The sequence below is a fragment of the Acinonyx jubatus genome, chromosome A1 (assembly GCF_027475565.1).
Source record: "Acinonyx jubatus isolate Ajub_Pintada_27869175 chromosome A1, VMU_Ajub_asm_v1.0, whole genome shotgun sequence".
NCBI lineage: Eukaryota > Metazoa > Chordata > Mammalia > Carnivora > Felidae > Acinonyx > Acinonyx jubatus.
In genome coordinates this window covers 186,157,794-186,182,330 of record NC_069380.1, presented here as the reverse complement: position 1 = coordinate 186,182,330, position 24,537 = coordinate 186,157,794, and the positions used below count along the sequence as shown (strand labels likewise).

Sequence of the window (24,537 nt, the reverse complement as noted above, 5' to 3'; positions counted from 1 at the left end):
TACCTGTCCACTTATCTAAAAAATGCAGCACTCTTAGATGGCCAGGCACGCATCTGTACACGAAAATGATGACTTAGAAAACCCTATACTCTAACTACTGCATTATACTCTACAGACACAATTTTTGCTTAAAAATGAATAAAGACAGGGCACCTGAGTGGGTCAGCCATTAAGCATCTGACTTCGGCTCAGATCATGATCTCAAGGTTTGTGTATTTGAGTCCCACATCACCTGAGCTCAAGCCCTGCATCAGGTGAGCACAAGCCCTGCATCAGGTGAGCACAAGCCCTGCTTCAGGTGAGCCCCTCTTCTCTCTCTCTCTCTCTCCCTCTTGTGGGATTCTCTCTCTGCCCCTCGCTCACTTGTGCCCTCTTTCTCTCTCCAGGAAAAAAAAAAAAAGGGAATAAAGATAGAGAAGTGTCTCTACCTTGAACTTGAGCTCAGATTCAGAGATGTCCTGGGTAAGGCCACAGGAACAGACTGTGTCAGGGTTTGGGGCTGGTGGTAATGGATTGGAAGTACATTCTGTTGTCTGTGTTGGTACTGGCCACTGGACTCCTCTTCTTGGCTATGTGAATAAAGATGCTACGAATCTAATTCATGTTCCCATGAAGGAGTCCAAGACACAGGGACATACTTGTGTGACACAAAATTAGAAAACTCATGTCTTCACTTTAGGAGTAAAACACAGCTCAACTTGAACCACTGTTAGGATTACAAGAAATGCAGTACTACTCCAATAGGTCCAGTTTTGTAACTGACATCCAAGGACATACCCTGGGCAAGGATAATGGCAGTTAGAGAGTAAAACATCACCTTCCAGGTACCAGAGAAAACTGACCAGACAGGAACTGAGGAGAGAAATGTGAGAAGATGGGAGTTTCTGCAAAACGCTTTGGGTCCTTTGAGAAATAACCAGATGAAATTTTAAGGAGGATAAAAGTCCTGCTTCAACAAGAGGGGCCAAGAGTCCAGGACTATTGCTATTTTCATTCTTTTCATATCCACAAAAGTGGTAAAAACTAGAAGGTATTAAGAAAATTGGAAGGAAATGCCAGATTTTAACAGGTTTATCTCTGGGTGGTATGATTACAGTACGTAATTGTTACTACCTTTAAATTTTCTGTATTTCCCAAAACTCATCTCCAATGAACAGTATTATTTTATGAGAGTAAAAAAGTTTCCAAGTCAACCATTCAATTCTAGTAATATAAAAATGCTATTTCTAAGATTTTCAAGCTAACACCAAAATCTGCGTTTCAGACTTCTAGACAACTACTTCTTATTATATATGCAAAGTAACTGTCCCTCTTCTTAGGATTGGGAGTATATTTAATTTTGGTTATACATTTCAATCATAACAAAAGAAATCATACCCTCCGAATTTATTTATACCCCCACCATTACATTTACTGTGTGGCTTTTGGTTCACCTGTATTTTAACATTCCATTCCAAAGTAGGAAGTTCATTTTCATCGGCAGACCAGAGTCTTAAAATTTAGGACTAGCAGACCCAGACAAACACAATATTGCTAAAGATGAAGAAGTTCTGAGCTATACCATGAACCTCATCAGATAATTTATACAAATCATCCACTATATAGGTGGTCGCATCTCATGCCGATTCTCCTGCATCATAAACTTGATTCCCTAAAATGATGAAAATAATCAAGTCTATAATTGTTAAAATATTCTACAGCCTATCTTTGGAAATTCTTGTCTTAGGTGATATAGAAAAGCTCATGAGTATCTCTGTAAACATAATCTTAAGGTCCATTTCATATTGATTGTTTTTTTTTTTTTTAATTTTTCTTAATGTTTGTTTATTTCTGAGAGAGAGACAAAGCACGAACAGGGGAGGGGCAGAGAGAGAGGGAGACACAGAATCTGAGGCAGGCTCCAGTCTCTGAGATGTCAGCACAGAGCCCGATGTGGGGCTCGAACCCATGAACCATGAGATCGTGACCTGAGCCTAAGTCAGACACTCAACCGACTGAGCCACCCAGGCAACCCTCATATTAAGGTTTTTAAACGCAGAAATAAAATTTGAGGCATAACCCCAGCTATTATTTCTATAAAATAATATTTACTTAAAAAACAAATATTAAAAACCCTGTTCTGGAACTTAGCAAAGCCTCAGTTTATTAACAGTGTTCATGAAAAATATTTTATTGGTAATGAAAAACCATATTTGGTCATACATTTCAAAAACAAGGTCACATTCTTACCTGGAGATTTGATGGCCAGCATAGAGGAGGAGGGCAGTCAAAAAATACAGGTAAAGCTGAACCAGATGCTGTCTGGGCAAGGTTAGTAGCACAACACTTAAAATATAACCTGTAGTAGAAATAAAGAGAGATTATAAATAAAATATAATTCTAATTTAGTCTTCCAATTAATTATACTAATAAAAAGAACCTGAAGTCAATTACTTTCCAATTAAGTTTCAACAACTTCCAGGTTTTTTACTTCATACCAAAGTAAGTTTAATACAGTAAAAATCACTATGGACTTTTTGTTGAAAACAAAGCATTTTTCACTTTTTTTTGTAGCCTTCTCTGCTTTACAATCAAGTATACCACACAAAGGTACAACAGCACTCCTCTCATTATCTACCTTTCCTTGATGTCAACTTACTTGTTCTACACCAATTCTCTCATCCTCTCATCCCAGAGGAAACACTGCTTAATGTCCCTCTCTAAAGCTGCCTCTTCCACTTGACTCAAGATCTTATTTTTCTAATTCCTAATCTCCTACATCTTCAATCATCCCCCTAACACCAGTGTTCACTTTTCTCTTCAAAGGACATACAGGGCTCTTCTTCCAATCTTGAGAAACTTCTCTTCACGATATTATCTATTTTTCTCATTCCACTGACAAATGTTGTAAACTATCTGTACTAATGCCTCCATTCTCTAACACTCCATTATTTCCTCTTAATCGTCTACAATCTATAAATGCTCTATGAACCCTCTTTGCCCTTCTATTCTAAAAAAAAACTCAGAAGTCAACAACTGCCTACTTGTCAAACCTAAAACACCCTGCTTATCCTTGTCCCGGCAACCACCCTCAAAACTGGCTCTGTGGCATGGATTTCCTTATAACCTCCAAATTCCCCCGCTGCTTTTTACCCCCTCAAATGAACAAAGGAAATTTAGTCCCTAAACTGCTTTTTCCCCTACAAAGTATTTAGCTCAAGCAATTTATGTTGCTGCTTCAAATATACCATTCTAAATGTATGTTATCAACAAAGTTACTGAGAACCTACCTACTGCATATGCCAAAAAAAAAAAAAAAAAGCAATCATTTCTTATTCTAAGCAGATATATCATATCTCACGATGCCTGGGATATAATCCACTTAAATGTTCTCATATACAAGTACAAACTGAGCACCCATCCTCCTCCCTCAACAGGCTGGCTCACCCTCTTTCTCCCCTAAATCCCATTCACTCGGACTCAAACCTGAGTCATCTTTCCGTCATCACCAAGTCCTGCTGAGTCTTTCCCAGTTAAGTGTCTCATGTCACCCTTCCTTTCCAGTCCCTATGCCCCATATCCCAGTCCACTCTCAATATAATAGCATACTAATAGCTATTCTTCTTTCAGTCTCTTTCCATCCTCATTGATCCTACACTTCAGTACAAAACCATCACCTTCATCTAGACAAATCTCTTGCTTAAAAACCTTCAAAAGTTCTTAACTTCTCAGTCTGACAGTCTAGGTCTTGCACTATCTGGTTCTTGTCTACTCTTCCATAACTATTTTCCATTTATTAGCGAGTCTTTATTACGGTACAGATAACCCTTCTTAGTACCCAATGCACCTCTCATGCTTAAAGCTAAGGAGACAGGAGCACTATGCTAGGACTAAAGAGGTAGAATTCAGATTTCCCACATATCCTAACTTTAAGAACAATCCAGCAGAAACTAGACAGAAGTATTTCTACTAACTTTTAATTTCTTAAAATAATTTCCCCAATTTATTTTTTAATCCCTATCTCAAAGGACTTTAGAGGTATTTAAAAAGGATGTTTATTATATTTAGCAAGCATGTTTAGTGTTTGTGACTGAGGATTTTCTATTCAATCTACTGCATGAAAACTCTCCATAAGTTCTCTTTTAATGAACTATCATTTTCCTTTCCAGATATTCCTATCTTTCCCTTTTTGTGCACATCTCATAAAATAGCTGTCAAATCCTCTAGACTAAACATATTGATTTTATTCATTCTTTCAATTATCCACTCAACCAATTATTACATATAAAGTGTGAACCATATGCATTTCTAGACATGAAAGATCCAAACAATAAAGTAATCATAGTCTAGTGAAAAAACATGGACAAAAGTATGATACAATATTGGTGCTGTAATATACAAATATTAGAAGGGCTATTATTAAGTGATTAAGCTTGACCTGGACTGAGAACAGTGAATTTATCAGGCTAAGAAAAAGAAAAACATTTTAGGAAAAGAGAATAGCAGGCATGAAAACCATAAAAAAAAAAAAAGGATGTTTTCAGGAGACCATAAACTCTGTAGGCTAGACTAAAATTTGGTGTAAATAAAAAAGTACTGGGAGATGATGCTGATAGAACTGGTGGCTAACACTTCAATATAAAGCCTTGTATACACTACTAAAGAGTTTAGACTGGGCCAACAGTTCTCAAATCCTTTAGATACACTTTTAAGTGAGGTAAGAAAACAAAAAACAAAACAACAAAAACCCTATGGCCCAATTATCCCCCTCCTTTTTCACACTGCAGTGGAAAAATAACTCAGTGATAACAAAAAGTGTCACACAAGAATCTTAAGCAATTATGAATACTGCTAAAGCAAGAACAGTATGAATAATTTATCTAAATTATAACATGTATATAATCTAATTATTTGAAAAATACAAGCCAAAACTATTGCCCATGCAAATATGCATCACTATTTACTCTAAACTATCACAACAAACTCAACTGATGATGATGAAGATAACCCAATAATAATTTTTAATTAAAATGCAAGACATGCAGCATTGAAAAATGATGACCTACCTAAAATAACATTAATGAATGTTCCTAACAAAATGCAGGGATTTCTGCTATTTAAAGGTTATTTTAGTAGTGAGGGGAAAAATGAGGACCTAGAATAAATCAGCAGCTTTGGTATGGAGTTGGCAGGGTCACCTATGAGAAACATATTTAAAGAAGTCTTAATAGTGATCTATGAGTGGAGAACAAGGAAGTGAAAATGGTTCTGATGTTTCTAGCTTGGATAATCAAGATAATCACAACTTTACCATTAAGATAGGAAACATGAGAAGGAGGAGGTTTGAGGTATAGATGATGAGTTCATGACCATAAACCGAAGGGTCTACAGAATACTTAGGTGGTCATGTCTAACAATAGTTAGAAATCCATTCAGTACCAGGCACTAGCTAAGCGCTAGGAATAACCCCATTCCTACCTTCAAGGAGCTCACAATCTAGTTAGGAAGATAGATGAGCCTAAGGATCCTTGGAATGTAGCATAGTAAGTGCTATGGGAGAGGTTATGAACTGGGTGCCATGAGATCAGAGGAAAGAACACTAACCCCAGACTACAGTGGTCAAAAAAGCAACGGAAATTGGAGATAGGGATTTGCAGCCAAAACTATATGAGATCACACAAACAACAAAAGATGAAAATTAAACACAAATTCTAGGCTGTATCAACACTTAATAAGTCTAAAGAAAATACACAGCAAAAGAGTCAGAAGGAATGGTCAGAAAGTTAGAAGAATCCAGAAACACTGCTAAGAGGAAGCAGTCAACAATTCCATAAATATGAGATTGTCTGCAGAATGACAACACAAATGAAGCCTGAGTTTTACATTTTAGGTCACTAATGATTTTAGTGATTGCAATTTCAATGGAATTGTTCTCATAGCCAGTCTTTGCTTTCCACCTTTTACAAGGCTAATTCTGGCTCTCATTACCTCTTGCCTAAAATCCAAACTGGTCTTCTTACCCTTGGTTTCTCCCCTCCCCAATCCAGTGGCCTGTAGAACACTGCCTAGTCAATCTTCTTAAGTGCAGTTCACCTGCTCTAAATTCCTCACTGACCTATCACTACCTACCAAATTATGAATACCTAATATATGTATTCAGGTCTTTTCACAAATTCCCCCACTATAACTTTTCAATATTACTTCTATTTCCCCTTTTATAACCTATACTTCGCAAAACAGTTCTATAATTAGCATTCCAATTATATTTAGACAATCACTTCTTTTTGCTATTCTCAGACAAAACCCACCCTGGAAAGCTTCTCAATTTGAAGGTACAATTATATTCCATAAACATGAACTTTACCATTCCCTACCTTGATTTTTAAGTTTAAGCTCTTAATAATAAAGGATATAAAAGGGGGCTCACAATATCAATAAAAGAGACAAAATACCTAGGAATGAACTGAACAATAAATGCCCAAGACCTATATAATAAAAACTTTAAAACACTCCAGGACTCAAAAGAAACCTGGAACATAGGGAGGCTTTCTGTGTTCATACATAGAGAAGAGTTAACATCTTTAAGCTACCACTTCATCTTAAACTAAGTATCTAAAGTTCGTATAGCCAACAATATCAGAAAAACTCTGAGGGATAAATAAAAAACAATGAAAGGACTAAGTCTAGACAGTACAATATAGTCTAAATATTCATTATGACCACACACTTAAAAAACAGGAATAAATATCAGAAATGGAACCAAATATATGGGAGAACTTAGTATATAATGATTAGCCAGGAAAAGATGAACTATTTAATAAATACATGGAAACCACCAGATAGTTATCTAGGGGAAAAAATTATACCTACAACACACTGTACATGCAGATAAATCCTAAGTGGAGCAAAGATGTAAATGTAAAAAATGAAATAAAAATAATGGAGTAAAATATGATAGAGAAGCCTTTTCTAATTGAGTCAAAATTCTAAGTTCTAAAAGAAAAAACAATAGGGGTGTCTGGGTGGCTCAGTTGGTTAAGCGCCCCACTTCGGCTCAGGTCATGATCTCACAGTTCACAAGTTCAAGCCCCACACTGGACTCTCTGCTGTCAGCACAGAGCTCGCTTTGGATCCTCTGTCCCCTTCAATCTCTACCCCTCCCCAGCTCATTCTCTCTCTCTCTCTCTCTCTCAAAATAAATAAATAACTCTCTGACCTCAGTCGTAGCAATCTCTTACTCAACACATCCCCAAAGGCAAGGGAATTAAAAGCAAAGATAAACTACTGGGACCTTATGAAGATAAAAAGCTTCTGCACAGCAAAGGAAACAACCAACAAAACTAAAAGGCAACCAACGGAATGGGAAAAGATATTTGCAAATGACATATCGGACAAAGGGCTAGTATCCAAAATCTATAAAGAGCTCACCAAACTCCACACCCGAAAAACAAATAACCCAGTGAAGAAATGGGCAGAAAACATGAATAGACACTTCTCTAAAGAAGACATCCGGATGGCCAACAGGCACATGAAAAGATGCTCAACGTCGCTCCTCATCAGGGAAATACAAATCAAAACCACACTCAGATATCACCTCACGCCAGTCAGAGTGGCCAAAATGAACAAATCAGGAGACTATAGATGCTGGAGAGGATGTGGAGAAACGGGAACCCTCTTGCACTGTTGGTGGGAATGCAAACTGGTGCAGCCACTCTGGAAAACAGTGTGGAGGTTCCTCAGAAAATTAAAAATAGACCTACCCTATGACCCAGCAATAGCACTGCTAGGAATTTACCCAAGGGATACAGGAGTACTGATGCATAGGGGCACTTGTACCCCAATGTTTATAGCAGCACTCTCAACAATAGCCAAATTATGGAAAGAGCCTAAATGTCAATCAACTGATGAATGGATAAAGAAATTGTGGTTTACATACACAGTGGAGTACTACGTGGCAATGAGAAAGAATGAAATATGGCCCTTTGTAGCCACGTGGATGGAACTGGAGAGTGTGATGCTAAGTGAAATAAGCCATACAGAGAAAGACAGATACCATATGGTTTCACTCTTATGTGGATCCTGAGAAACTTAACAGAAACCCATGGGGGAGGGGAAGGAAAAAAAAAAAAAAAGAGGTTAGAGTAGGAGACAGCCAAAGCATAAGAGACTCTTAAAAAGTGAGAACAAACTGAGGGTTGATGGGGGGTGGGAGGGAGGGGAGGGTGGGTGATGGGTATTGAGGAGGGCACCTTTTGGGATGAGCACTGGGTGTTGTATGGAAACCAATTTGACAATAAATTTCATATATTGAAAAAAAAATTTAAATACAAACAATAAAAAATAAACTTAAAAAAAAAGAAAAAACAATAAATTCAATCTCATTAAAAACAAATTCTGCAAGTCAAAAAAATCATAAGCCAAAATCAAGACAAGCACAACTGAAAACAGTAATTTTAACTCATCATAAAGGGTTAATTTCCCTAATGTATACCAAACTCCCACAAATTGGCAAGAAAAGGCTAAAATCCAGAGAAGGCCAGCCTAACTACTCTCTGTTGGTGCTGTGTCTCCCTTCAGCTAGAGCTGTAGCCCCAATAAAGCCTTGCCTGTGCCTTTGAGAAAAAAAAAGGGGGAGGGGAGAGGCTAAAATCCCACAAAAAAGTGGGCAAAGGACATGATCTGACAACTCACAGAAGAGGAAACACACGTTTTTCATCAACATGTGAATAAATACAATCTCACTCACAGTAAGAGAAATACAAATTAAAACTTATGTTAAAAAACATCCATTTTTCATGTACTGGAATAACCAAATGTAAGAATTTGATAACATGGTTTTTGATAAAGATGTAAGACTGTAGGAACTCTCAACCACTGTCTGTAAAACCCCATAGAGAGTAATATCGATCCATTATTACACACATATATACTCTTTAACGCAGCAACTTCACTTCTAGCAATTTATCTCAAGGCTATATTTGTATCTGTCAAAATTATGGCTATATAAAATTATTTAGTGCAACACTGAATGAAATAGCAGACGAAACTAAAGTGTTCACCAATAGAGCATCAATTCTGTGGTATGGCCATACAAGGATACTACACCACTACGAAACAGAATTAGGAGGCCTAGGGGGAGAAGGAGGCCTTAACATTTAATCAGAATCTTAAAATTTGGCAGAACAGGAAGTGTCAACATAAAAACACAGAGTACAAAGCTTTATTTCATGAATATCTAAAAGCAGTAGTTATGGCTCTGTGATACATCATTAAGTTAAAACAAACAACAGGTTCAAGACACTGTAAATCTACTTCTGAAATCATTGTTGCACTATATGCTAATTAACTTGGATATAAATTTAAAAATTAAATAAAAATTTTAAAAAAAGAACACTGTATATTATCCCATCACCTGTATAAAGAGAACATACATATATTTATACTTATTTATGTTTATTTACCAATATATCTTTAAATTGACTTATGTATACATAAAAATATCTCTAGAATTTTTCACAAGTTAATAAAAATAGCTACTTGCTGGGGCTTAAGAGAACTTAGTAGTTGGCAAACAGAAGAATGATACTTTTCACTGTACATTTTCTATGTTTTGATTTTTTTAACATATAATAAATGTATAAATACATTACTAATTTTTAAAAAGAATTTTAAAGATGTATTTAAGGGTGAAAGTTTATAAACTAGAACATTACGTAAACACTCCTTAATACTTTGACCCAGACGTTACTCTAACCAAAAAACTGCTCAAGCTGTAACTATCTACTCATGTAATCACTGAGTTAATTCTACCATAGCATGTAATAAGTGTATTTAAGAAGGCTCAGTTGAATTCCCAAAGTTATAAGCCAGAGTATGAATTTCAACTGTATTAAAACCCTAAAACTTCTAAAATTAATGTTTCTGATTATTAGGCAGCTGTTTTTAAAATAAATATTTCAATCTACTCAGAAATAATATATGTGATAAGCACATTTTTTAAAGCACAGTGTGAATTATTCTGCTGATTAAGCTAAAAATCTAAGCCAAGTACCGATTGTTCTTCTACAACAGATTGGAATTATTTTCCATGAATTGGCTAACATACAAAGCTTTTAGTAAAGGGCTGAGAATTACAGTGCTTTGCAGCATAAAAGAACATTCTCATTTCAAAGAATTTCCCAAGGTAATGCCATCTAAGAGAGATAAATTTATTGTACCCAGATGTTTTACTTCTAGTGCACTGCCTTTTCTACTATACTTCTTCCCACAATGGCTTACTTGGGAATCTCTTAGAGATGTAAGGGGTTTTCAGGGCTGAGCTTTGGAACCCAAAAAGTCCTTCCATAGATAAAAATAAATCTCACTGAGACAGGACAAACCCTTCACAATTCTATAAAATATATACTTCTTGATGGACAACTCTAATAATAATATTATTAAACCACTATCATCAAACCACATCTTGAGTTATGTTATAGTAATGCCAAATGAAACATTATTGCTATGATTACATATAAACCAAAAATTAATCTAAAAATCAAGGATCATCACTGTCATACTAGATGAATTTTTACCTGTTTCCTGCCTGTATTCTTTTCCTTATTTTAAGATTCTAATTTTTTTTTTTTTAATGTTTATTTTTGAGAGAGAGAGACAGAGAGACAGAGCTTGAGCAGGGGAGGGGCAAAGAGACAGGGAGATACAGAACTGGAAACAAGTTCCAGGCTCCGTGCTGTCAGCACAGAGCCCGACATGGGGCTCAAATTCATGAACTGTGAGATCATGACCTGAGCCAAAGTCAGAGGCTTAATCGAGTGAGCCAACCAGTCCAGGTGCCCCTTGAGATTTTGTTTTAAGTAATCTCTGCACCCAACATGAGGCTCAAACTTACAACCCCAAGATCAAGAGTAGCATGTGCTACTGACTGAGCCAGCCAGGTGCCCTTCCTGCTTGTATTTCTTGACTTCTACCTCTTTAACCTCAACATTACTTTAACCACTAACTCCAAATCATACCAATTATATTTCAAGGAATATATATATTTTTAATATTACAAATGTCATTTCCAACATTTCATTTAACTGAAATAAATGCCTTATGTTCCACTGATACTAATGTTCTGGAACAATAAAGAATATTGCATTTAGGAAGCCTCCCTTCTTTGTTACTAACAAAACCCTTAATAGACAAATTAGAACAGACCAAATGTCTGGAAAATTTGTTCTCATTTACATTTTATCATATTAAAATCTAAAATGCTTTCTTCTGCCTTCTAGTGTCATCCAGTAAAATAAACCCATAACTGTCTGTTCTCCTCTAGCCCTAATAATTCATACGCAATGGTAAGACAAATTATATTACAAACAAGATTCATAAACATTCATCAATGACTGTATTACTGTCATTTCAACGTAACCAAACCTCATTTTACTCAAATTCAAAATCACCTTAACAAAGATATAAATCAGAATGCTCACTAACAGATTAGCAAAGGTGATATAGACACTTACCTACATAATGCATATTAAGAGCCAAATACTTATACTGGAAAAGCGGGTTGTTACTGAGGCTACTTCTTTGGATCTGCTGGAAGAAGGAGCTGACATCCCATCTGTACAGGACATCCAACAGCATGATGCTTGGCACCCTCAGGGCCACATTTAACACTGCCTCCAGTTTTTCCTTTGCAGCCATGTTTTTTCTTGGAGCAGACCTAAAATTCAGGAGATCCAACATATAAAAAATAAGTCACTTCAAACAGCTTTTAGATATCCTCTTAGGAATCTAATGGATTGCCATATCTATACAAACACTACATAACAATGTATAAAACTCCTCAGCCACAGCTACTACTTCTAGGCTTTCATGAAGCAATCTTTATATTGGGTTTTCACACTGACCCTTCCTTACAGGTCTTCCCAGTCTGCATAAGTGGTAAGGCCTCAAACTTTATTTTTAAAAGCTTAACTCCAACTCTAGGCACTAGCAACAAAACACCCTAATAATACTACAGCTTTTGTCCAATTAACTTGAAAGGAAAAATTCACTCCTATAAAAGTGAGATTTATGTAGGTCTTAAAAAAGAGCAAAATTTAACTGATTAAAAAAAAAAAAGCCTAAGCTATTCAATAAAAATTTGCTAACTACACATTTAGTTTGCAGCATCTCAAAGACTTATCCTTTTCTATATTACTTGCAATCAAAATTGAAGTACTGAATTTACATGATGTAGATACAATTCAGAGAAACTCACGATACAGGTAAATAAAACATTGTTCACAATATTATTTCCTTGAATCATTAAACTCTTCATTTGATATTCCCATAATCTGCCTTCAAAGTGGGAAACAATTGCAACATCAAATTCTTCCTGTGATATACAGATACGCTGGCACATGGAGTCTGCAGCCCCTGTCTGTGCTCAGCTGTTGATGAGTACTACGAATAGAATTAAAAAAAAAAAAAAAAAAAAAAAGGAAATGAAAGATCTCCAGGACAATCTATTATTTAAAAGGACAATTCTGTGCAACACTGCTTTGTATGATAGTGCTGCAAATTAATCCAAGGAATTATGAGAATCAGGCAAACAAGTGTGTTAAAGACAATTTTAAAAGTAATGATAATTCTGGATTGTTGGCTCTGACAATATCCTTTTAAGAATTTTGCTGAGAAAGCTAAACACATTTCCAGCTTTGGCAGTAATTTCAGACATTACAGGACAAATGAAAACATTTATTTCTGAAGAAAATTACAGTGACAGATTACTATGCTATGGTTAAATATTTGTCAGTATTTCCATTTTACCCTCTAATTTTCATAGCTTCCTAGCTCAGATAGTTAAAAAAAAAAAAAAAAGAGCTCAACTTGGCAAACCATTAATAGAAGTTTGTCAATCACTGAAAAACTGATACATTATATCAATCACTGAATGATCATAAATCATTCCCATTACTTAAAAGTTATCCTAAGAATGCACAATTAACATTTTTATTAATAAGTATTGTAATTCTGATTACTTTAAATGAACAAGATCACTTTAATAATTTTCCTACATAAGAAATAAATATTGTCAGAATTAAAACCTAACCGTTGTGTCCTATGGGGGGAAAAAAAGCACTGAAAAATAAAAACTCTACTCAACATTTAGTGCAAATTACACCATTCAGGAATTTCAATTTCTCAAAGCTCATGAGAGAAAAAAAAATCTTGAGAAGAAATAATACCAAAATATCACATTAACATCCTTCCAACAATAAGGCTAAGGTGACTTTTATTTCCTTGTCTGTTTGCCAAATGTTGTAGAATACCCATTATTGGGGATTAAAAAAAGAAATTCTTTATAAAAAGTATAATATGCCTAAGCTATCTAGATGACTTAAGGAAATATATAGAACATAACTACTTACTAAGGTGGTCAAACAGATAAAGTCAAACTCAGTTGGGAGTTTATTTCACAGTACACGAACAATGGATTTTTCTCACAAAACACCAGTCCCGTGTGAAAATCATTATGGACTAAGATAACAGTATCACTGACAGGCTTTATACTATAATGGAATATACTTTTTCCATATTCTAGAATCCAATATAAATCACTACTGCTTTTGTAGGGACTATTACTAAGTTAGTACTTGTGGTCCATATTTATTTCATCTGAGTTAGAGCCTTCCTCCTTTTTTAATGTTTTGCTGTTTTTACATGTACCCATTTTTACCATTTATTGCAGCTCTCAAAGGGGTAAAGAAAAAAAATTTTAAGTAAACCAATAACCACTCCTGCATCACGACATGAAATCAAGATATGAACAACTAACAAGAAAAAAAATCTCCTTAATTCTTCTGGAGATTCAACTCTATTACAGAAGAGGGCCATTAGCATAATGGTACAAATTCCCTCTCAATAACCACTATTCCTGCCTCACATATAGAAAAAGGGAAATCTTGAGTTCCTAAAGCTCTCAATACAGAATATCCGAGACTGATCCCCAAATTCTACTGCATAGTAAATCCAAGACCCAAATGTCTGAATTAAGGAGGACCTTGTATAGAATGAAATATGCCCACTTAATAACAACCCCACTGCTTATAAACATTCCATTTATTTCTGTAAGTTATATTTTAGCAAGTCATTGGCAAGCTGGGCCTATATGTGGACATAGAGGAAACAAATTCATGGAAAACCAGATCTAAAATATTACCCACAAAAGCTGTGGAAAGACACACACACACAAAATCCCCAGCCCAACTTTGTGATTTCTAAAGTGTAAGTGCCACATGATAGGGTGATCACCATCACAAATACCACACACTACACTCCAGCACCACACACTAAATTAACATCTAAACAAAATGTGGAAACATTTATCTTGTTTAAAATCACTGAAGTCACTCACATTTGCCAAGCCACTCTATTAGAAGCATGAAGCAAAAATGGAGCTTTCTCCCCTGGCATAAAAAGATTATTGTATTTCTATGAGATGTTTGGTTGAAGCCTAATTTATCTTTTTCCTAGCTTTATTATTAGAGCTAATGAGTATATTCAAAGTCAGAGGAAGCTTAAAATTCTCTTAAAATCATAATAATACCAAATTATCCTCAAAAATAAGTAAAGGAGCTGAACACAAAGATGACACTCCTAAGGCCAAATATTGAAGTTATTTCCTGTCATGTTCAATTACACATATTTTCCCCTCCATGAAAGATTTTTACATGTCCTCCTTGAAATGTTAACAGAACTGGGAAAGTAATATGCCAACACAATGTTTCAGCAAGTAATGTAAACTAAATGTGACTCAAGCTTAGAGATGTTTTTACACAGTGAAACACCTTAAAAAAAAAATCCCTTCCAAAAATGGCAAAAAACAAAACAAAACAAAACAAAACAAAAACTCAACAAAGCTAACCAAAAGCAGAACCACAATGATTTCATTAGATGACTTTCCCAGGCTTGGAAGCAGCAATCACTACTTACACAGTAATGTCCTGTACAAGTATAACGTTGCACAGCTCACCATTCATATTTGTGGGTTAGGAAACACAGTCTCATTCTACACCTTCCTGGAAACACTTTGATTTTTGTTTTATGAAGAAATCACACAAATCATCCGGAACAATATGGAAAATGTATGTTTTTAAAGTAATAGCTCGTCTGTTAAAGAATTAAGAAAAAGAAACGGAAAATGGGATCTTACCAAAAAAAAGGCTATTCATATCTCCTTTTTAAAAAGGCAGATAAACTCCCTTTTTAAAAAGGCAAATAAAAAATAATAAATGAGAAAATCATATGACCCAATTTTAAATTCAGTATGATAGATAATTTAAGGCTGAAAGTTTCTACACCTTTCTTGCGCTTCGAAAGAAAAAAAATAAATCACCATTAATCTCCTTTCTTTGTCCAATCCAATGGAAAAAAAAAATTCTACCATCTGCTAAAACCAATCTCAAGAAAAATTTTCTGGCTGTCCATACATTAGGATGGTAACCCCTGAAAATGTTATAGGGCAAAGCTAGAGCCTAAAATCATAAGTAAACTCAGCCAAAACTGAGATACCCAGGAGAACGCACCTCTTACATAAGCATTGGCACGTTTTAAATATAGCTGGTCCTCCCCCCTCCCACACTATTGCTAGCTAACTTTGTATGTACCTGGTTTCCACATAAACTACTAGCAATTCTGTGGCTTCTCATCTCCAAAGTGGCAAAGATACAGAATCCACTCTGAATAACAGGACCATCTTTCAACTCTTAAGGAGCCAGACAGAGGGAATAAAAACTGCTCTCTCTGCCATTGGGCGCTCAGCCTGGGTCACGACTGCAGCACCGACAGCTCATCCTTTGGGCATGATTCAAGATTCAGTAGAAGAGCACAGTTCGCATTTTAAAAAATAAAAAGGCACACAATCCTCTCCTTTCCTTTCCAACTAGTTTCCTGTTTACTGCAGACAGCGATGCAAAGCCATCCATTAATCTTTGATGCCTTCTCACTGCAAAGCCCCCTTCCTCTCTCCCCGCACCTCCTCCCCCGCCCTCCACGCCTGCTGATCTCAGCCGCGTTTGAACTATAGTAACCCCAACCCAGCTCGCTGCAAAGCAGGCAGAGCAGCAGCAGGGCCGCTGCCGCCGCGGGGCTAGGGGATTACGTTCGCAAAAACTCTGCCAGTAAAGAGGCCCGTGCCAGGGAGCTCCCCTCTTGTCTGGCCAAGGGTGCTGGCTCCGCCGCGCCACGCACCGAAAAGCTTCCAAAGAAAGACACGGGCGAAGTTCATCATCCCCAAGCAGAAAGGGGACTCATTCCTAAAGGGAGAGCAAGGGTCTTGAGTGGGAAAAGCAAAACAGGAGTGGGGTAGAGAAGGGATGGCAGCCGAGAGAGGACGCGATGGGGACAAAAAGGAAGGGATAGAGAACGCTCTCACAGTGAAAAAGGACAGATGGGATGCAGAGCAAATGGGCCCCCATTCGAAGAATGGCTTGGCAGGCCTTTCCGCACCCCCAAACAACCTCAAACCGCATGAAAGGAAAGAGGAGGCTGAGTTTGGGGCTGCGTAGACTAAAGGATAAGTCAAAAGGAAAGAGGGAGGGAAGCTCAGAAGCAAAGCGGACAAAGACGCAAAAGAGGGAAAGTTGGAAGTGGGAACTAGAGAAAAGGGGCTGGAAAGGAGCACCAAGAAGGGGCAGCTCAGGAAGCTGCTTAGAAAAGACCTCGAAAGGGGGTCCTAGGGATGCGATGGGGCAGAAGCTCAGAGAGAGAGCATCTTAGGAATGCCAGGGGAGGTAAGGGATGTCTCCGGGAGGGTGGGCAATTAAGGAGGCGGCGCTCAAGGCCCTGGAGCTGGCGGAGGGGACTCTGTACGGGGAAAGGGGGTGGGAAGGGAGGGCAGAGAGTCGGAGAGAGCTGGTGGGGGGCCAAGAGGTCTGCAAGAGGGGCAGGTGGTCAGGAGGGAGGGGACGCCGCCGAGACTGGGAAGAAGGTGGGAGGTGAACCGAGGAAGGGGCGGAGGAGGGGGGAGAGGAAGAAGCCGGCAAAAGGGTGGGGGAGGGGAGAAGGAAGGATGTGGGAAGAGAAGGGGGCGGAGGAGCCTGGATGAGAAGAGGCCAGCCAGGGAGGACGGCTCGGTCACCTCGGGCAGTGGCCTCTCTCCCCGCAGGGCGGCGGCGCCGCCGGCGGGCAGGCGAGCTCCGCAACTCCCCGGCTCTCTCGCCCGCCCTCCCGTTCTTCTCGGGCGGCGGCGGCGGGGGCCGGGACGGCGCGGCTCACAGCGGCGGCTCCTCCGCGCCGGGCCTTGGTTGCAGCGTCTTGGGAGGCGGCGGCAGCGGCGGCGGCAGCGGCCCGACCCGTGCGGTCACCATCGTCCGCGGCGGCAGGTCTCGCGGGCCGAGCCCCTCAGCAGCCGACGGCGGCCATGGCCTACTGCGCTCGCTCCTCCCGCCCCCGGCGCTCTGCGGCGGCCGCGGTCCGCTCTAGCTCTCTGCGCCTGCGCGCGCCGCGCCCCTCCCCCGCCCCCGCGCGCGCGCGCGCGCGCTCTTGCGCTCACTCACAATCGCATGGGCCGGGTGGTTCCCGCGCCGCCCCCAGTACGTGGGCGGGAGACGCAGTCCTCCCGCGGCCCAGGCAGCCCGGCCCAAGCGTCTGTGGAGACGCTTACCACCCCGACCCTTGCACGCACCCTGTGACACGCGCCATTCTGACACACGTGCGCTCTCACACTCCTCAAATACCAGAAGCCGCTAGCGCTCACACCCACACTCACCTGCTGCGACCACGTGGGAGAATTGGAGGGGCTGATCTTCACCCGGTGCAACCGCAGTAGCAATGATGCCTGAATTTTCTTAACTCCCTCACTGACTGGACTAGACTGTCAACTCCATGGCGTCAGGGACCAAGTCTGTGATGGCTCAGCAGTGCCTAGCATAGAATAGGCGCTCCATAAGCCTCTGTTGAATAAGTGACTGGATGCCTGAATAAGTGAATTGAAAACGTTCACTATCTTTAATTTTAAACTTCCACCCCTTAGTTTAAAGAATTTGTTCAAAGAATTTTATTGTAATACGAAATTGAATAGTATTTGTGTGTTGCCTTTGGTCGAAGGTTCAAAATAGAGGTAAGTGGACACACCCCCTTCCCAAGGTGCCCCACTGACCAGCAGGCCTCCCTTAATTTAAATGGCAATATACCTTTTAGGGCTGGAACTGTTCCCCACTTACCTACAATACAAAGCCTGAAGCATGTCTCACGTGCACAGAACAAATCAAGGATGCTGCTAGTGTTTTTTGCTTTGGCAAGACACCTTATTCCCCAGTTTTTCTAGGACTTCACCGACTCTCTACAAATCCCTCACCCCCTGACACCCCTTCTCCAGGAAACAAAAAATCCTACACTATTCCTTGCTGTGTCTTCGGTCAGTAACTGGAGACCCCGTAGCTACTAGAAACCAGTCTGGCCTTTGATGTTGGTAGTGCCTATATACACAAAGACACACACCCAGGAGTGGGTAAAATGTTGCAACTATCCTGGATCATCCTGAAATTGTGAAACCTCAACTTCGGCCTGTTACAAGAGAAATTAATGTATTTCAATGTAGATCTCTGTGTTGGGGGCCCTCCTTGGAAATTCAACTCTCTGGCCTCTGTGCTTTAAACATAAATCTCCAATACCTCACAACCTTTGTATCTTGCTAAAATTGTAAAAGAAAGCTTTCCTGGAGGCATCCGACATTCAAATTCTGAGTAACTTCCCTTCCACTAGTTTGATAGCTCTATAGAAATGAAGTTTTAAAAATTTCTGGGAAGTATGTTCATAACTCTCTGTAGACAGCTTTCATCCTGCTGCCTTAGACTAGAATAATCAGGCATGCTACATCCTAGAAAGGCCATTTTATGAGTCTCTTTATACAGCCTGGTAAGTAAGAAATTAAATTACAGAGGCCGCATGACTAATGACTAGAATAGAAAACTGCCCAAGATAGCAAAGCCTTATACCTTGGTTTCCATCACTGCATTTTAACAACTTTACTACTGACTTCAGGCAAGAAAACATAAGGCCAGAAACAGATTGCAAAGAAGTCAAAATCTATATAACCTTAAATTCTTACTGGATTTATTTATTCTTTTAGGGTAAACTGCAGAATATTGAAAATATTCCTTTAATATTGTTACCGGATTTGTGTGTTTTGTTTAAATGGAGGAAAAGCTTACCTCAGCACTCACATTTCCTTTTTTAAAGGAAAAAAAATGGCTTCAAAGTTCTATAACCCTCACTAATAAGTACTCTGGACTTGTAAAAGCAGGACAAAGTCATGTCTTTTCCACCTTTGAGTTTTACAGCAGCTGCCTATAAATGCTAAGTTCAAAACAAGTGAAGAAAATTACTCTGGTAATGAAAGGGTTACTGCTATTATATTGCTGCTAATCCAGTTTTGGGAAAGCTCCACATTACCAGACGCAGGTAACTGAATCAAACTAAAAAGAAAAAAGAAAAAAAAAAAGAGGGAAAAAGACTGGGGGTGGGGCAGTAGAGAAGACTACTCAAATAAAAGCAGTTACAGTGTAGAAAGTACTTTCTAGAGGCACCCAAAAAAGCAAAGGTTAGGAGCAAAACTTACTATAAGTACCTGAAACCAAGCTTAAGCAAATGTCCAAATACCACAAACCTGGCCATAAAAGGAATTAGCTTCAGGGGTAGAAGGAAAGAACTGGAATGTTTATGACTATGGAATGGGAAACCATTCAGGATTCCAAAGGTCATCTTCCTATTCACTAAATGTATGCAACATTAAGGAGGAAGTCAGCGTAAAGTTTGGAAGAGTGCATGTTTGTTACAGCTCTAGCCATTCCAAAAGACTAGTTCCTGAATGCCTTATAAAACCAGCTATTGCTAATAAATCCCATAGAAACTGTCCTCTGCTGCAAATCTGCAGATAGCTGATGGCCAGTTCACTACGCCTTCTAGATCCAGAGATAAGATCTCACATAACAGACTTCACGTAATGGGGCCCAAATCCAAAAAACTCAGAGAGCCAACTCTGGAGATATGGAGGAAAGGTGAATTTTCATGTATGCATTTATTCACTTACTTTATTCTTATGGGCACTTTGAGGTTTTCTCCATCTAATTCCAAAATAATTAACTTTTTGAATAGAAGAGTCTAAATGACATATAAAATCTCTTTTGACCTGACTACCCTTACGGTTTGATTTTGAAAGCCGATTCTAAGAGGAAAACTAAAGTTTTCTTAGGCAACATGGTTCAGTAAAGGGGAAATAAACTTTTTTTGAGATATAATTGAGATCTAATTCACATATGATACAATACACTTTTAAAGTGTGCAATTCCATGGTTTTTAGTAGATTCACAGAGTTGTGCAACCATCACAATCAATTTTAGAACATTTTCATCACCACCTCTCTTCCAAAAACAAAACAAAACAACAACAAAAAACCTGCTGTATCCCTTAGCAGTCATTCTCTTTGCCTCCCCCACTTAGGCAACTACTAATCCTTCTCTCTCTTACGGATTTAGCTATTCTAGACATTTCATATAGGTTATGTCATACAAAATGTGATCTTTTGTGTCTGCCTTATTTCCCTTAGCAACAAAGTGCATCCATGTTGTAGCATGTATAATTATTTCATTTCCTTTTATTGCCAAATAACATTCCATTGTATAGCTATATCACATTTTGTCTATCCATTCACCAGTTGATAGACATATGAGTGGTTTCCACTTTTTTTGGCTCTTATGAATAGTACTGCTATCAACATTCGCATATAAGTCTTTGTGTGGACACATATTTTCATTTGTCTTGGGTATGTAGTTAGGAGTAGAATTGAATCACCTGGTCACGTGGTAACTGTGTTTAACTTTCTGAGCAACTGCCACTGTTTTCTAAAGTGGCTGCTCCATTTTACATCCCCACCAGCAGTGTACAAGGACAGATTTACTGTTAGATTCAGATACCCCCTACTTGTTAGATATGGGACTCTGTGCCAAGTGTTCATAATTTACAAACACCTCCATTTGTCATCTGTAAAACAAGGATTAATGACAGTATCTATTTCACAGGATTATAATAAAAAATAAATAATACTATGTATGTTAATGTTCCTGGTACAAAGTAAGCCCTCAGTATATATGTTGTTAGTAGTTCCCTCTGTCTTTGGTATCCGGTTGGCAACATTTATTCTGTAATAAAGTCAGACAGAGATAAAATTATAACTGCCTATTACCAATAAGAAATGCATATACATGGTTGGTGCTGAATAAATATTTTTCATGGACACTTGGAAAAGCAATAGAACTTACACTGTTTTAATAACAAAATAAATTTATCTTCTTCTACCTCCTGTAGACCTAAGGTCTACAGGAGGCTACAGGAGGGAAAAAATATAGAAACAAGTCCTGTTTTGTTTGGTTTGGATTTTTTAGATTTTCCCCCAAAACATTTTTTATTTTCCCAACTTTTTTTTATCTTGTAGAGCTTCAAATATACAGAATTGTTAAAAAATTGCAACCATCACTCATATGCTCATCTATATTCAGCAATTGTTAACGTTTTGAGTATTCGCTTCATATGTATGTTATTTGTTAAGCTATTTGAGAGTAAATTGCAGACATCAACACATTGCACCCCTTAATACTGCAGGCTGCCTCTTCTAAAAATAACAGCTTTCTCCAATATTACCAAATGACCTTGCCACACCTAAGAAAATAAATAATTCCCTAATCTTTTACTATCCGGCTGATGTTCCAATTTTCACATTTCTCCCCAAAATATCTCACAGGTAACATTTTTCCTAACCAAGATCCACTCAAGTTTCACCCATTGCCTTAGTTTTATGTATTACAAACCAGTTTTGCTTTTAATCCATCTGAGTACTTGTGGACTGTTTGGAATCTCTAACGTCAGCAGGAGGGAAAAATGTATTGTTGCTATCATTTTCAGATTTAAGCTCTGCTGGTGTACCTCTATTTTACCCAGCCACTTTCTCTGTTTAATTCTGATTAAGACAGAGATGGCTAGTAATGCAAAATTGTGTGTTGCTTTTCAAGCATAATGATATTAGCTAAATAGAATGGGTACTGATTGTCATAGACATTTGTTAGTTACCTTCCCAATATCTATTATTCTCCTTTTTCTCTTTTTAATATCATCTTGAACATTCTAGCCATGCAGTCTATTGTGGATTAATCACTTTACCCTATCTTCCTTAGTGATTAGTCCAGGGAAGGACTCATGACCCAAGTCAATCAGGACAAGACTCAACACCAGAGCTTTTGAAGAGCTTTCTCTTTCCTGCTAGATCTAAAAAAGGAATCCCATAATTTCAAGGACTACGGGCAGTCATCTCGGATCCAAAAGGTAAGAGCCAGCCTGAAAATGTCTCAAAGCAGGTCAAAGAACCTGCAACACAAAAAGAAACCAGGACCTGGTCACAGTGTATGAGTCCTGTTCTAAGCCTCATGTGAAGCCAGCATGTCCACCTTCTATTCTTCATATCAGCCAATACATTACTTTTGCTTAGCTACTGTGGGGTGAGTTTTCTATTATTTGCAGTTAAAAGAGTCCTAAGGCATTCAATCCTTTTAATCTGTAGTGTAATATGCTGTTATAAACAGAAGGAAGTAACTTAAAAAAATAATAAATAGAAACACAATTGTACAACTTAACAAATTATAAAACAAAGCTATTTAATCACTCTCCAGAAATAGAAGCTTGCTAATACCCCAGAAAATCCCCACATACTCTTTCCCATCACAACTATCTCACCACAAAGGTAACCATTTTTCTGACTTTAATATAGTCACTTCCTTTTCTTTGTTTAACCACCCAAGTGTGAATCTCTAAATACTGTAGTTTAGTTTTGCCTGTACTTGAATTTTATATACATGGATGCCTATAGTATGTATTCTTTGGTGACCAGATTTTTCTGCTTAACGTTGTGTTTGAGATTCAGTTATATTCTTGTGTGAAACTGTGGTTCAGCCATTTTCATTGCAGTATAGAATGCTATCACATGCATAGAATATTATTTGTTTATTCATTCTGCTATATATGAGCATTTGGGTTCATGAACACCCAAATTCCAGTTTGGGGCTGCTACAAATTATGCTATCAACATTTTTGCTCTTGTCTCCCAGTGCACATGGGCACACATTTCTTTAGAAAAGAATTGCTGTGCCATAGTCTGGAAGTATTCAACTTAGTGGTGTTTGCACCAATTTACACTCCCAGCAGCAATCCCTCAGAGTTCCCATTGCTCTGCATTCTAGCTTACAATTGACGTTGTCAGTCTTTCAAATTTTAACCACTCTAGTGAGTTTGTAACTTGCATTTCCCCAACTGCTTATGAGGTTGAGTACCTTTTCACGTATTTCCTGGCCTTTGGACTTCCTCTTTAGTGAGTTGTTCAAGTCTCTTACCCAATTTTCTCCTGGGTTGTTTATCTTTTGCTTTTTGTTTTATAGTCCTTTATATTCTGAATGTAAGCCCCTTGTCAATTATATACACTGCAAAAATCTTCTCTTGTTCCATAGCTTCCTTTTCATTCTCTAAATGGTATTTTTTTAATGAACATAAATTCTTAATTTAATTTATATTAAATGCTTCTTTTAAGCCTGTTTCCCCCCTGCTCCACAGTGTCATCCATTGTAAGTCAGGTGTGTATATTTGAGTAAGTTTGTTTCTGAACTTACTATTCCATTCCACTGGTTTGTTTACCTTGATGTGGACACCAAACTGTTTCAATTACTCTAGCTAAATAAGAAGTCTTGATAGGTTGTTGAGCAAGTCCTCTCCCCTGAATTTCTTTCTTTTGTTTTCTTTTCTTCAAGAGAATCTTGGCTCTTTGCATTTCTTTATCAATTTTGATATCAAATTTGGAATTTTGGCTTGTCAAGTTTCCTAAGATCTAGTTCAGATTTTTAGTTTTTCACATGGAGGTCTTGCATTACCTTTTATTACATTAATTCCTAGATATTTTATGTTTTTGATGCTACTACTAATGGTAATTTACATTTTATATTAGTCTTTGAATATGAAAGAGTAAATCTCAAGAGTCCCTGTCCCTGGGAACTTTCAGTCTCTTGGGTTTGGAGACAGACCCATAAATGGTTTTAATATAAAGCTAAATGAATTGGTTACGATAAGGTAGGCAAAGTTTACCATGGAAATACAAATGGGATGGATTAGCGCATTCTGTAGGGTCACAGGGTGGAAGGAAGGAAAAGGCATTCTAATTGTTGAAAAATAGATAAGGAGTCACCTGGTGAGTAAAGACTTGAGGCAAAGAGGGGAAGAGCACACATTTTACATACACATTTCAGGATGTTAACATGGGACACTCCTGCCTCAGGGAGTTGCCAAAACAATACAATGGGATGTCAGCATGGGTGTGAAGTAAATTCTCCCTGGGCATAGTTTACAAAAGGAATGTGAGCAAACTAGTTCCAAGGCTCCTGGACCCATTTATCCAGATAATGGTGTAAATGCGCGTGAGCAGAGAGGGGATTTGAGAGAAGTTTCTCTGGAGAGAGCTGTTGCTGTCAGTACCAAGCAAAGGAAGCA

At 38.2% G+C, this 24,537-nt stretch overlaps 1 protein-coding gene across 1 annotated transcript in view; it reads right to left on the bottom strand.

Annotated features, from left to right (window-relative positions):
* The window catches only part of RNF145 (ring finger protein 145), a 57,937-nt gene extending 40,707 nt beyond the window's left edge, over nt 1–17,230 (bottom strand). Inside the window, exons 1-3 of the mRNA XM_027033326.2 lie at nt 17,096–17,230; nt 11,490–11,692; nt 2,230–2,338 (exon numbers count right to left, since the gene is read on the bottom strand). Of these exons, the coding sequence (XP_026889127.1) occupies nt 2,230–2,338; nt 11,490–11,673 (293 nt within the window). The 5' untranslated portion in view covers nt 11,674–11,692; nt 17,096–17,230. The remainder of the gene's footprint in view (nt 1–2,229; nt 2,339–11,489; nt 11,693–17,095) is intronic.
* Nucleotides 17,231–24,537: the final 7,307 nt, after the last annotated feature.